This window comes from Vicia villosa, linkage group LG3 (genome assembly GCF_029867415.1).
Source record: "Vicia villosa cultivar HV-30 ecotype Madison, WI linkage group LG3, Vvil1.0, whole genome shotgun sequence".
Lineage (NCBI taxonomy): Eukaryota > Viridiplantae > Streptophyta > Magnoliopsida > Fabales > Fabaceae > Vicia > Vicia villosa.
This window is the reverse complement of record NC_081182.1, coordinates 54,259,779-54,273,826: the sequence shown is the minus strand read 5'-3', so window position 1 is coordinate 54,273,826 and position 14,048 is coordinate 54,259,779. Positions and strand designations below refer to the sequence as shown.

At 36.7% G+C, this 14,048-nt stretch overlaps 1 protein-coding gene across 3 annotated transcripts; it reads left to right on the top strand.

The window, feature by feature from the left end:
- Positions 1-8,690: 8,690 nt before the first annotated feature.
- On the top strand, positions 8,691-12,776 carry LOC131661466 (probable LRR receptor-like serine/threonine-protein kinase At5g10290). Of its 3 annotated transcripts, XM_058931015.1 has the most exons (12): positions 8,691-8,839; positions 9,133-9,314; positions 9,517-9,649; positions 9,723-9,794; positions 9,894-10,037; positions 10,123-10,194; positions 10,294-10,359; positions 10,602-10,672; positions 10,754-10,885; positions 11,239-11,580; positions 11,694-12,088; positions 12,199-12,776. In XM_058931015.1, exons 2-12 carry the CDS (start codon positions 9,227-9,229, stop codon positions 12,511-12,513), a joined length of 1,830 nt encoding a protein of 609 aa, XP_058786998.1. In that variant the 5' UTR covers positions 8,691-8,839; positions 9,133-9,226; the 3' UTR covers positions 12,514-12,776. The 3 variants fall into 3 exon arrangements, with proteins under 3 accessions (XP_058786998.1, XP_058786999.1, XP_058787000.1); XM_058931016.1 differs by lacking the exon at positions 8,691-8,839 and having other exon boundaries at positions 8,850-9,314; XM_058931017.1 differs by lacking the exon at positions 8,691-8,839 and having other exon boundaries at positions 8,851-9,314; positions 9,517-9,590; positions 12,199-12,775.
- Positions 12,777-14,048: the final 1,272 nt, after the last annotated feature.

Genomic DNA, 14,048 nt, shown 5'->3' with positions numbered 1-14,048 from the left:
GGATTTTTTTTTATTCTGAAATCTCGAGTTCAAATTTAAATGAAGTTGTTCAATTTTTATTAGAAAATTTCTTTACCCACCTCCCTATGGGGGTCACCCCCAGCGAAAAACTAAAACTACCCCTGCTTCGGAGATTCATCTCCGAAGTTTTTTTTTTTTGATTTTTTGTTGACTTCGGAAATGCATCTCCGAAAACACCAATTTTTTGGTGTTTTCGGAGATGCATTTCCGAAGTCAAAAAAATTCAAAATCCGTGCATATTTTCGGAAGTTCATTTTCGAAACTGTTGCTGCATATACAAATTTCCCTCCTTCACTATTTCATCATTTTTCTCCAAAACTTCTCAAACCCCTCTCTAAAACCCAATCAATCTCCATCCATTTTTCGCCCTAAAATCAAGTTTCAAACCGTTGATCACGTTAAAGGGAGCATAGAAAGCATCAATTTCAGGTAAACATCACTCATTTCATCCCCTATTTCACTACATTGATTGAAGAAATTTCTGCTGAAAACTGATATGGTTCGGAAGTGCATTTCCGAAATATATTACCTAATAAATTTCGGAAATGAACTTCCGGAATATGCCCTGGCAGTTTAAAAAAAACAGTTTTGGCCAATTTTGCTAATTTATTCATTTGTTAGGTATGGTGCATCCGGACAACATTGTGCAAGACGATGGAGGCATAGTTCCGGAAATTGTCAACGTTAATAACGATCCGGTTATTAACGTTACTCCTATGATCGATGCGGTCGATGTTCGGCAACATTTTACAAATGATCGGAGCTTCGATAGTCGCGAACAATTGATTGATTGGGTTCGGATGGAAGCTCACAAACATGGATTTGGAATTGTTATTTTAAGGTCGGACAACGAAAATAGTAGGCGGAAAGCTTTCGTTGTTTTGAATTGCGAACGGGGTGGTAGTTATGTACAATCAAACCGGGTGCTAAAACACGAGGACACGGGATCGAGAAAGTGCGGGTGTCCGTTTAAGTTGCGTGCTACTCGGAGGGTTGATGATTTGTGGCGGTTAACCGTAATTTGTGGAATTCATAATCATGCCTTGGATGTCAAGTTACACGGGCATCCAATGGCGTGTCGTTTGTCCCGCGAAGAGAGGAATGTGATATCGGACCTAACGATAGTCAAAGCGGCGCCTCGCAACATACTTGCCGATTTGAAGCGTAAGAATCCAGACAGCGTTTCAAATATCAAGCAAGTTTACAATGAACGACACAATCTCAAAGTATTGAATATGGGCCCTCGGTCGGAAATGCAACAACTTTTGAAACTACTAGACGATAATAAATATGTTTCAAGCTTCCGAACCTCCGAGGATAAAGTTACAGTGCGTGATATTTTTTGGACTCATCCCGAAAGTATCAAATTATTCAACACATTTCCAACCGTTCTAGTCATGGATTCGACGTACAAGACAAAATAATATAGGCTTCCTCTTCTAGAGATCGTTGGTGTGACCTCGACGGACAAGACTTATTCGGTGGGGTTTGCTTTTTTGGAGTGTGAAAAAGAAGACAACTTTACGTGGGCCTTGGGAATTTGCAAGTCTTTGTTAGTTGATCAAGATGTTATGCCAAACGTCATTGTCACCGATCGAGACAATGCTTTGATGAATGCGGTCGATACCGTCTTCCCGACATCTACCGCTTTACTTTGTCGGTATCACATAACTTGCAACGTGAGAAGCAAGTTGAAACCCGCGGTTGGGACAAAAGATAGGCCGGATGAAAATGGTAAAGTTGTCAAAGCCGGTGTTGTGGTTGATAGGATAATGGCGGCATGGAGGGGAATTTTGGATGCATACTCCGAAGAGGATTATACCGAGAAATTGGTACACTTTAGGTCTTTGTGTGGTTCCATTAAGACTTTTTGTCATTACGTCGAATCCACCATTCTTGACAAAGTTAGAGAAAAAGTCGTGTGCGCTTGGACAAATCGGGTTAGACATCTTGGTTGCACCACGACTAACCGAGTTGAATCCGCACATGCGGTCTTCAAGAGGTGGTTGGGTGATAGCAAGGGAGATTTGTGTCGTGGATGGGACACCGTGAACCAAATGCTTGAAAATTAACACAATGAAATTCAAACATCGTTCGGTCGGAGCAAGACGGTTATGGAACACCGGTATAAGGGCCAAATTCTATTCTCCCAATTGATTTACAACATATATCGAACGGGTTTGAATTTTTTGTTTCATGAAGCTAAGCGGTCGGAGACCACGGGGACGGATAGTTCATTATGTGGGTGCACCATTAGAACTACATACGGTCTTCCGTGTGCTTGTATACTTGCAAAAAAGAAAAAATTGAATTCACCCATACGCATGGATGAGGTAGCCGACCATTGGAAGAAACTTCGTTTTGATGATTTTGACCCGCCGAAAGAAAATGACTCCAAAATCACCATCTCCGACGAGTTGGAAGTGATAATGGAGAAGTTTGCTAAAGCGGACGACACAACAAAAATGCACATAAAAGAACAATTGCGAAAGATCGCATTTCCGGAGACCACCGATTTGAAACCGCCATCTCAACCGGTTAAAACGAAAGGTGCACCGAAAAAGTCCAAAATTACACAAGATGACACGTCAACAAAACGATCTCCTTCCTACTTTGAACATGTTGATGCATCGTTCCCGGAAATTCATGAGACACCGAAGTCTAAGTGTAGTGGTAACAAAGGAGCCCGTATTTCGAAGCCACCTCGTACACAGCCGATCAAAAAATCACCAATTGTCTACATTGATGAGATGCCACTTTTTATGCACAAATATATCGATAACATCGTTGATGTTGGAGGCGACGACAATTGTGGATATCGGGCCGTTGCGGGTTTGCTCGGTAAAGGGGAAAATAATCACACTTTAGTCCGACGGGAACTCATTGCGGAGTTGACTTCGTATCGGGACATCTACGGCCGACTATATGAAAATCAAGAAAAGTTTGCAAAAATTCATGATGCACTTGTTCCATCACTTACCGGTATCGCTCCGGTTTCGAAGTGGATGTCATTCCCCGAGATGGGTCATCTAATAACAAGTGCATATGATATGGTGTGCGTCGATTTGACGAGGTTTGGGCTAAGTGAGACTTTCTTTCCACTTCATAGTCGACCGCCGTTGGACGCGTCGGGCCGCATCATATGCATCGGGTATCTACGATCGCGGCACTTCGTTCAAGTGTTTTTGAAACCGGGTTGTCCTATACCGGATACTTCTTGTCAATGGACGGCACATCGTTCAAGTGAGGCGGAGACTTGGCCGGATCCGTTCGTTTCGAGAATGGCGGAGTTTGAAGAAATGATGAGCAAAGAGCGCGAGCAAAATAGAGAGCGGTCGAAAGACGTGCCTATTTTGGACTTAGGATCCACCGATTGGTTCGGTGAATTTTAGTTCGTTCCGGATCGTTTTTGTTTGTAACGATCATTTTTTGTATGTATTGTTGTTTATCATGTAAAATCGGACCGATTCAATACATATATAATATAAGTATGTTTTATGTCATCTTTGTCTAATTTATGTTTAATGTCAATTCCATTTCTTCAATTTACACAACACACTAAGAAATCAACAAAATGTAAAATTTATGTCTGTTTCTGCATAATTTGGAAATGAACTTCCGAACTATACATGTCTGCCTCCTATTTTCGGAAGTTCATTTCCGAAATGTCCCCTGAGGCAGGATAAGGTTTGTTGGGCCATCAATGCTCCAATAAGTCTATAAATACTACACACTCTTCTTCATCCTCTTCACACCACAAAACACAAATGACACAAACCTACCCCCACCTAGCATTCGTCTACTTTGAAACCGGCTACCCGATGCCGTTCCAATTTCGCTTCTCGCGCGACACGCCGTTTGCGGAGTTGATACCGTCGCTCAACACGCTTTTGCGCTATCCCGAGAATCGAAAGGTTGTCAAGCTCGAGTACCGCTCGCCATCGCTTAACGACGAGGGAGGCATTAAGTTCACACCTTTTGAGATCAAGAACGACGAAGATTTAGCGGTTTTGTGGACAACGTTCGACCGATTTTCTTCGAAAGGCCCGATCGAGTTGGACGCGAAACTTCAAAGATCGGCGGACGACGTTATCAAAATGTTGACTCATCTCCACCTACCCGTGTTCAACAATATGTAACTTTAATTTTCAGTAATATTATCGTTGTAATCTTCACCCGATTAAATAAAGTGAATCGTTGTTGTTTTTCGTTTTGATTCTGTCCAGACATAAATTCGGATGTTCATTTCCGAATTCCCTCAAGGGGGGGTGCGTTCGGAGATGAACTTCCGAAACACCACATTTTCTGAAAAAGTAATTTTATTTCGGAGATGCATCTCCGAAATCAATATTTTATATTAAAAAAAACACGTTTTCGGAGATACATTTCCGAAAACACATTTTTTTCAAAAAAAAGTACCTTTTCGGAAATGAACTTCCGAAACAAGGGATAGTGTTATAAATTCACTAGGGGTGAGCAAGAAGGTTAGGAGGTGGGTGAAGAAATTTTCTTTTTATTATACTATAAAAGTTGTAACCTAAAATGTTTGTGAGTTTTATCTAAAATTTTTCAAACAATTCAATTTGAATCAATATAGATTAAACTAAATTATTATATTTTTTAGTCACTTAGTATAATTAATTCAATTATGTTATTTAAAATGTTTTAAAATCAATTCTATTTTTGTTGAAAATTTTGAAAACTCTTATACGTAATTTTTTAAAAACCGATAGTGTATTCAACCCCCATTTTCTAGACTCTTATGTCACCGTATTCACAAAAACAAGTCAATTATGGTATTGAATAAAATGGTTTTAATGAATATAGGTCTAGGAAAGCAAGTCCATTGATATTGGGAACTAAGGAGCTCCCATCCAAGATTAACCATTGTTACTTTATTGATGTCTCTAAGGGACCTAATGTCCAAACTTTCTTCAAGAGTATCAGTACTAACCTTATGCAAAGCCAAAATGACAATTTTCTTGCTATTAATATCACATGCCCATATGAAAATTTTCATCCATTTGTAAAAGGTAAATCAACATTCTGTGAATGACACTTTTGAAAAATTTAAATTTTTTAACAAGAGAAAGAAGAAAAGTCTTCAGAGTTCAATTTAGATTTGATGTTCTCAACAATAGGTTGAATATAGTTAACTTTAGGTCTGCCTTTTAAAATGGGAATCCCAAGATAATGAAAAAGGTAAACCCCAACCTTGAATCCATGCCTTTTAAAATGGGAATCCCAAGATAATGAAAAAGGTAAACCCCAACCTTGAATCCAAACATATCAGCAAGTCTGTTTAATCTATTATGGTTGATGGATCCTCCAAAGAAAACAAGTTTAGCAAGATTAATAAGTTTTCTTAAGATTACACCATATATAGTTGATGAACAAGTTAAAGCGACTTCTTACATTAAGGTTATTATCCTTGCAAACTATAATGACATCATCTACATATAACACATGCAAAGATATTTGGCTATCTCAAGTGCTGTTAATTAGAGTTAACTTCCCATAATTGACCAATTTTGTAATGAATCTACTAAACACATCTTCAATAAGACAAAATAAGATAGAGGATAATGGATCACTTTGACTAACACCCCTTTTGGAAAGGAAAAAACGCGCATTCTTATCATTAACACAAATAGAGATCATGGAAGATTGAAGAATAGTATGAATCCAAGAACAGAAAGGTAATTATTTTAACATTAACATGGACATCACCAATGAAATTTTTGTTCCATCCTCTAAAAATGTTTTTTAGGTTCTTTAATTTTTTAGAAAGAATAGGCATAAAATAACAATAATATTTGTTAAGAAATGTGATTGGACCTAACTCATTTATAAGCACATGTTCCGGCCATATGTTGTCTAATATGAGATTCTTAATTAGGGGTGGAAATAGACTGGGCCGAGCTAGGCTTTGCCAAGCCTGAGCCTGGCCTGTCAAAAAAACTGAAGCCTAAGCCTGGCCTGTAGCCTGTCGTAGACTTATGTTTAGGCCTGAGCCTGGCCTTTTCGAAGGCCTGGTTAGCCTGTTAGCCTACATAAAAGCCTATTTGTTTTAGAAATTTGTAAATAAACATTTAAAATAATGTTTTAATAGACTAACTAACTAAAAAAAGCAAGAGACTAAAAATTTGTTTGCATCGACTTATTTTAACTTACCTATTAACATTAATTATGTGAGATTATTTGTTTAAGAGAACTTATGAAAATAATGTTCATAATGTGTTTTCATCTTATTTTTAAAAGGTCTTCAAGATAATCAGATTTTATTTATGTATTTTAATTCAAAGTACAAAACATAACATAATGATAATAAAAAATTATTCATATTTATTTAAATAGGTCGGCCTGGTAGGCTTAAAAGGCTTTGTTTAGGGCCCGAGCCTAGCCTTTTTAATTATATAGGCTTATAAAAAAGCCTAAGCCTTATCTATTTACAAAAAATGTGTGGCCTGACCTGAGCCTATATAGGCTAGCCTGTAGGCCCCTGTTATCGGCCTGGCCTCTTTCCACCCCTATTCTTAATACACCCCTCACGCCCAAGACTGGACATCTGGAGCATTGAAATAAATGGTGGGTGCCCGATAACGGAAATATGATAACAAGTGACCCACTGGATATTAAACCAGACTCTGATATCATGTAAAGAAATGTGATTGGACCTAACTCAACCCTATAAAACTGACTTTTAGGACAAGGATTACCCCCATTTATAAGTACATGTTCAGGTCATATATTATCTGATGTGAGACTCTTAACAATATTGACTATTCCAACTATCTTGTTGACCTTTGCACAATTAGGGTGGACCATATTTTTATAAATCTAAAGGGAGCAACATGCCTGGTATTATTAGGCTTGTAATTAAGTGTAAGAGTAAAATGATCAGAGCTACTTCTAGTAAGGGTTCAATAGGAAATGGAAGTCCAATTATCAATTCAATGATTATTACAAATGGCTTTACCAAGTCTTTTTAAATAAAATTGTTACATATTATTTTATTGGACCAAGTGAAGAAAGAATATCTAGTTTCCAAATGAATTAGATGGTTGGCATCACTCTTAGCTTGAAAATTATTTGAAGAAATCTGAGAGGGAGAATTGTTACCCTCTATATTTATGAGAACCAATAATAATGTTGAAATATCATATAAAACACCATAGAATAGTTACCATGCAAATTTCATTATTTAAGTTATTCCATAGCTCTCTTATCTTAATGTAACTAGTAGCCGCACAAATAAAATTAGTTCTATAATATGAATTATTATGAGTGACCTGAAAGGTGGCATGTTGGTCAGAGGTTTGCATGTTAACATGATCAATAAATCACCTTAACAACAATACGATAATCCTAACTTCCTTCAGTAACAAATTTAGATATTAGAGGAGCATGCTCTAGGAATATCAAATTGGGCAATAGCCATCTTATCCAACTTTTATGCATATCCTCCATCCTTCAAACCCTTCTTCTAAGCAAGGTTCGATGATTACTTCCATCAAATGCTAGTTTCAAGTGTGCACGCTTGCTTCATAATGCGCCAAAAATTGGACAAAACAAAGCGATGGAGGACATACAAGCCATGATGAGAGGGACGTTTGACAAGCAATAGTAGGAATACAATGAAGTGATGGCAGCGATGAATAACATCCAGCGATTTCCTGAAGATGATAAGTGATTTAGGCGTTTCACTATAATGCTAGTTTTTGTTTTAGTTTTTATTTCCATTTTATATACTTTACTTTTTCCAATCTAGTAGTAGTTTCTTTTATGTTCTCCCAATATGTAAGCTTAGTTCTTTGAATAAATGAATGAGTTTGTTGTTGTTTTTTCTTTCAGTTAATGATGTGCGGACCTTACTAGTGACAATATGAAAAGAAACAATAAAAAACAGAAAAAAATAAAAAGCATAAAAAGTTTATCATTACCAAAGTTTTAGATCCAAAGAGATAGCTAAAGAAGAAAAGGGAATCCATCTCAATTGTACTCAAATTGATTAAAATTTTATGGATTGGTTTAGATTAGATTTTATTTTTTATTTTTTTTGTAATAAAGCCCAAAGCAAACCAAATCGAGAAACAACAAATTGATTTGAGTTGGATTGATCGGATAAATTAAAAAATGTAAAAATATTTGAAATAAATAACTCATTTTATGAATTAATTTTTTATAATAATATAAAAAATATAGTATTGATAGTGTCCAATTATTAATACTAGACTAGTAATGTTTCCTTAATAAATTTAAAAATATATAACAAGAAAAACATCTAACGTAAAGACTTTTGAATTTATAATTAATCACTTGACTTAGTATGATAATAAATGTGTTTCATAGCTATATACTCGATTAAAATAGCATAATTTTCAATATATGACATTTTATTTTTTCTTTTTGAATTCAATGCTTAGTAGTAATAATTTTCATAATAATTAATTATGGTTGATTTAGGTAGACGGATTCACAGATGAAAAATTAAATATATAATGTCCTAACCCAATTGACATTAAATTTTATTGATTTTATTCGATTATTATTCGAACTAAAGAAATAATCAACCCAAATACAATACTATAGTTTGGTTTCTTTAGAGCTAGATTTCTAACCAAAATTAATGATCAGAAAAGTTGATAAATACTCCCACTAATAATATGGAACTTAAAAGTAAAGAATTTTGACCAAAATATTAAAATACTGCACAATTTTTACGAATACTAGGATGAAAGAAGAAGTGAAGGGACACAAGGTTCTGTTTGAGATTTGCTGTACTTTAGCTTCGGCCATGTTTTCGCCTCTATGAGCTGTATGTACTTACTGTTTTCCCCTCAATATCCAATCATCTTTACTCAACTCTCCTCTTTACTTCCACACCCACCCACTTTTTTACCAACAAAAAGTGCCTAACAATAACTACTTCTAAATAATTTATTTCGTTTTTGACTTCTCAATCATTCAGTTACATCTTTTTTTGTTCTCTTCTTTGTTACTGTTGCTGATCCCTGTTTGTTAGGATTGAGTTGCTCTATCCATAGTTGAACCCAACACTAAATTGAAGAATACCGTTTTGTTTAACTCTTATTCTTATTCTTTTTGCAGCTTAGTTAAAGGTTTTATTCTTATGCAAAGCTGAAATGAAGATTGTTGATATTCTGCAAATTTGTTATTGTTATGCACATTCTAGAAGTGGTTGATGTATGTGGAAATGAAACTAGTGTCTATTCTGTTGTTATTGTTGGCTACCGTTTATTCTTTTGCACTTCCTCAGCTTGATTTACAAGGTACTGTTTTCTGTTACCAGCAATTTTCATTTCCTTCAATTTCCCTGAACATGTTGATTGTGTTGCACATCTTTATAAATGGATTATTTCTAGGGTTTAGTTCATGTATATGCTTCATGTACATGCCTTTGTAATTTTGTCAAAGTTGCAAGTGTCTTTTGAATCTCGGACTAATGTTTTATGAACTTCATGTTCATTTCAGAAGATGCACTATATGCATTGAAGTTATCTCTGAATGCTTCGCCCAGCCAGCTTACAAACTGGAACAAAAATCAAGTAAACCCTTGTACTTGGTCCGGTGTTTACTGCGACCAGAATACCAATGTTGTTCAAGTGTAAGGGTTTTTCTTGATCCGGAGAACATGTTTACCTTATTGATGGTCGATGATTTTATTCATTTCATTGCAGTTCACTAGCTTTTATGGGATTGACTGGAACCTTGACACCAAGAATAGGAGCTCTAAAAAGTCTTACAACTCTGTACGTAAATATGAAGTATCCGCATCATTATAGTTCTTAGTATCGTCATTCTTGGTGTATTGGATTATAGTGTTTTATTGATGTGAGTTGGTAACACAGTTCTTTACAAGGGAATCACATCTCTGGTGAGATACCAAAAGAATTTGGAAATCTTACCAGCTTAGTGAGATTGGATCTGGAAAACAACATGTTAACCGGTGAAATACCGTCTTCCCTTGGTAATCTTAAAAGGCTTCAATTCTTGTAAGTACATGATGAGTCCTTGCATGTTGCATCTTACTATCCTTGTGAAATGTTTAAAAATGTCTAATTTTGGTCTTGCAACTAGGACATTGAGTCAGAACAATCTCAAAGGGATTATTCCAGAATCACTTAGCAGTGTCCCAAACTTGATCAATCTGTAAGTGGACTACTCTTCGCGCCTTTTGTTTTTCTACTTCTTAGTACATTTCACTGTCATTTTACCATCTGATGGATTGTCCAAACTTTTCTTCTGTAGTCTGTTAGATTCAAATGATCTTAGAGGACAGATTCCGGAGCAGTTATTCAATGTTCCTAAGTACAAGTATGTATGGTAAATTAGTTTTAAATTGATTATTTCTTTAAAGCCCGGTTTAATGACTTTCTATCCTGACCGACATATACATAACGTCATAATCATATACAACAGTTACTGTTAGCAACCTAATCAAATAGTAGTCTTCATTGATAACATTAGAACTTAAGGTTCATGTGATTTTTTCATTTTCATAATTTAGATTGCATATGTTCCAGTTCAAATTTGTTTCACTTTGTTTCTTATCACAGTTTCACTGGAAATAAGTTGAATTGTGGCGTGGGTTATCAGCATCTTTGCATATCTGATAGTGAAAATCAAGGTTACATTTCTTTCCCTAACCCCCCACCTCCCCACAAGCAACAAGCAACAGTCAGAAAACTAATTTTCCTTTACTTGGCAGGTTCTTCACATAAATCAAAAATAGGCCTCGTAGTTGGAACAGTTATAGGTTTAATTCTTCTTCTTTTTCTTGGTAGCGTTTTGTTTTTCTGGTGCAAAGGATACAAGCGTGAAGTATATGAAGATGTTCCAGGTGTGTGATCCATTCTCAGTCTGTACAAAGTTTCTATTGACTTTTAATAGCAGCAATTTAAATTCCTAATCTGTTAATGCTGCTCGTGGCTTTTATTTCAAGCTGATCAAATACTGTAAACTCATGAATCATTATGATACAAGACACTATTAACCAAAATTTAGATAGATTCATATGAATGGTATATTTCTTAGCTCGTTGCGCTCAAACAATTTATTGGAAATGCATTATTTTTCTTGAGAAAATCCTCATATTCACCGTGATGGTCAAGAGCATCAGTCTGTGGTACTTTGTTTCCTTTTTTGTATGAAATTTCTCTTGTATATGAATCTACTTATTTCTTGTCTCATTAGGTGAAGTTGATCGGCGAATTACATTAGGTCAAATAAAAAAGTTTTCCTGGAGAGAACTACAGATAGCTACAGACAACTTCAACGAGAAAAATGTATTAGGACAGGGAGGCTTTGGAAAGGTTTACAAAGGTGATTTAGCTGATGGTACAAAAATTGCAGTAAAACGGCTAACTGATTATGAAAGTCCCGGGGGTGATCAAGCTTTCCAGCGGGAGGTTGAGATGATAAGCGTAGCTGTCCATAGGAACCTTTTACGCCTCATTGGGTTTTGTTCTACTCCAACTGAACGCCTCTTAGTTTATCCTTTCATGGAAAACTTAAGTGTTGCTTCTCGACTACGAGGTATTTAGTTATAATGTATACAAGCATAGTGGTCTGTATATTTTCTTTATAATTACTTGTAAAATTTTGGCATATTTTCCAGTGATGTTTGACCATGTTGAATACTGATTCAGAGCTCAAACCTGGGGAATCCGTTTTGAATTGGGCTACAAGAAAAGGAGTGGCTCTTGGAACGGCCCGAGGCCTTGAATATCTTCATGAACAATGTGATCCTAAAATTATTCATAGAGATGTAAAGGCAGCAAACATATTATTAGATGGAGATTTTGAAGCAGTTGTCGGGGACTTTGGTTTGGCAAAACTGGTTGATGTTCAAAGGACTAACGTGACAACTCAAATTCGTGGGACAATGGGCCATATAGCTCCTGAATACTTGTCTACAGGAAAGTCTTCAGAAAAGACAGATGTTTTTAGTTACGGGGTTATGCTTTTGGAGCTTGTAACAGGTCAACGTGCGATTGACTTTTCACGTTTGGAAGATGAAGATGATGTGTTATTGCTTGACCATGTGAGTACCTCATTTTAGTCCTTGTTTGTCCTCTTTGTGCCTTTGTGGTTGTTTCTTATTTGTACGAATAATTATATGCTTCTGTTTTTCTATATTTGTGTTTTATTTAGGTGAAGAAGCTACAGCGGGAGAAAAAACTAGATGCTATTGTTGACAGCAACCTTAAAAAAGAGTACAACATAGAAGAGGTTGAAATGATAGTACAGGTTGCATTACTGTGCGCACAAGCTATGCCAGAGGAACGTCCGGCAATGTCAGAGGTTGTAAGAATGTTAGAGGGAGAAGGGCTGACTGAAAGATGGGAAGAATGGCAGCATGTGGAGGTTACTCGGAGGCAAGACACAGAGAGACTGCAAAGAAGATTTGCATGGGGAGAAGATTCGATTCATAACCAAGAGGCCATCGAGTTGTCGGGTGGAAGATGAGAGTGAGCCATAAATTTCTATCAACATTTTTTATGTTGTCAACAAATATCTCATTTCAACCAAAATTGCAACTGTAGCAATAGTATAGAAAGAAAAAACGTTTATGCAACTAGAAATGAAACAATTCACGGATGTTGCATTGGCACATTACGTTGTTATTTAGCTCAGCAACTACGTCATAACTGTATATATGCATGCATGAAACATGTTCAAAATACCCGTGATCATTGATTATCAGGTTGTGTTTGAAGTTTGAAGATTGAATCCTAATTTTAAATGTGATCATTTTCGAAATAGCTTGAGGCACTAGCACGGGAATGGCATTTCACAAAAACAAATATCAGACAACGTCGTTCAAATATAATAAATCAATGTCAATCGAATCCAAAAAGCTAATAGATATGATTTTCTTTTTTGCTCAATAGGATGCACTGCACGGGTGAGGAGTGAGGGTGTTGCTAATAAGAAAAATTGTTAATACCTATTTATTCGAGAATTTCTTTGGAGACTCCTATGGGGAGAACCTCCGGCGAAAAATAAAAAATATTCCTATTTCGGAAATGCATTTCTGAAGTAATTTTTTTTTTCAAAATTTTACCAGAATTCGAAATGCACTTCTGAAAACATCAAATGAGAGGTGTTTTCGGAGATTCATTTCCGAAAACATATTTTTCACATTTTTGGATCTTTTCGAGATACATCTCCAAAATATGCAGAAATTGTTTTATTTTTGTGTTTTTCTAAACAACGTTTAGTCTCGTATTTTTAATTAAACGAAAACGCTTGCAGTAAACAGTGCTTGACATAAATCAAATAAGCGACATATCAGCATAAAATACTAATATTATATATACAAGCCGAATAAAATACTAATAGTGTGCGAAAATGTACGTAAATGTCAAGAAATACAAACCGAATACAATAAAGGCCAATAAAAATAAACCAGAACCCCCTACTGAGTATGCCTAACCCTAATGCCCTGGGACCTCCTCTGCTTGGTATATGCCGCCGCACCGCCCGCGTCACCGACCATCCTCTCCACGAATGCAACCGCCTCTGGACCGCCCTGCGCGATGATACCTCGGTCCAATGCGTCCCGCCCAAGCATCTCTATCCGCTGGCATATCGGTAGGAGATCCGTGACATGGTCATCCTCAGCCTGCTGGTTCTCCAAGATCTCCTCATATGCTGGCCTAGGAGCTCCGAGTGTCATCAGAGGATGTGACACTCGATAGAACTATGTCACATACCCCTCTATACAATGCCACTCCTGGGTGGTCTGCATGCGACGATACTCCTCCGGGACCAAATGATGCGCCCATTCCTCAAATATGGCAGTGAGCTCCACTCGGGTAACTGTGTCGGGAGCAGCCTCAAACGGTGACCTCGGTATCATCTACACACGTCCAAACTTCCGCACGCACCACTCTGGCAGATATCTCACCATGGTGTTGGCCCCGCATGCCAACCAGTCAGAGTATAACGCGATGCGGTCAAATGGGACAACAGCAGTGTAGTCACTAAATGGCGTCCAA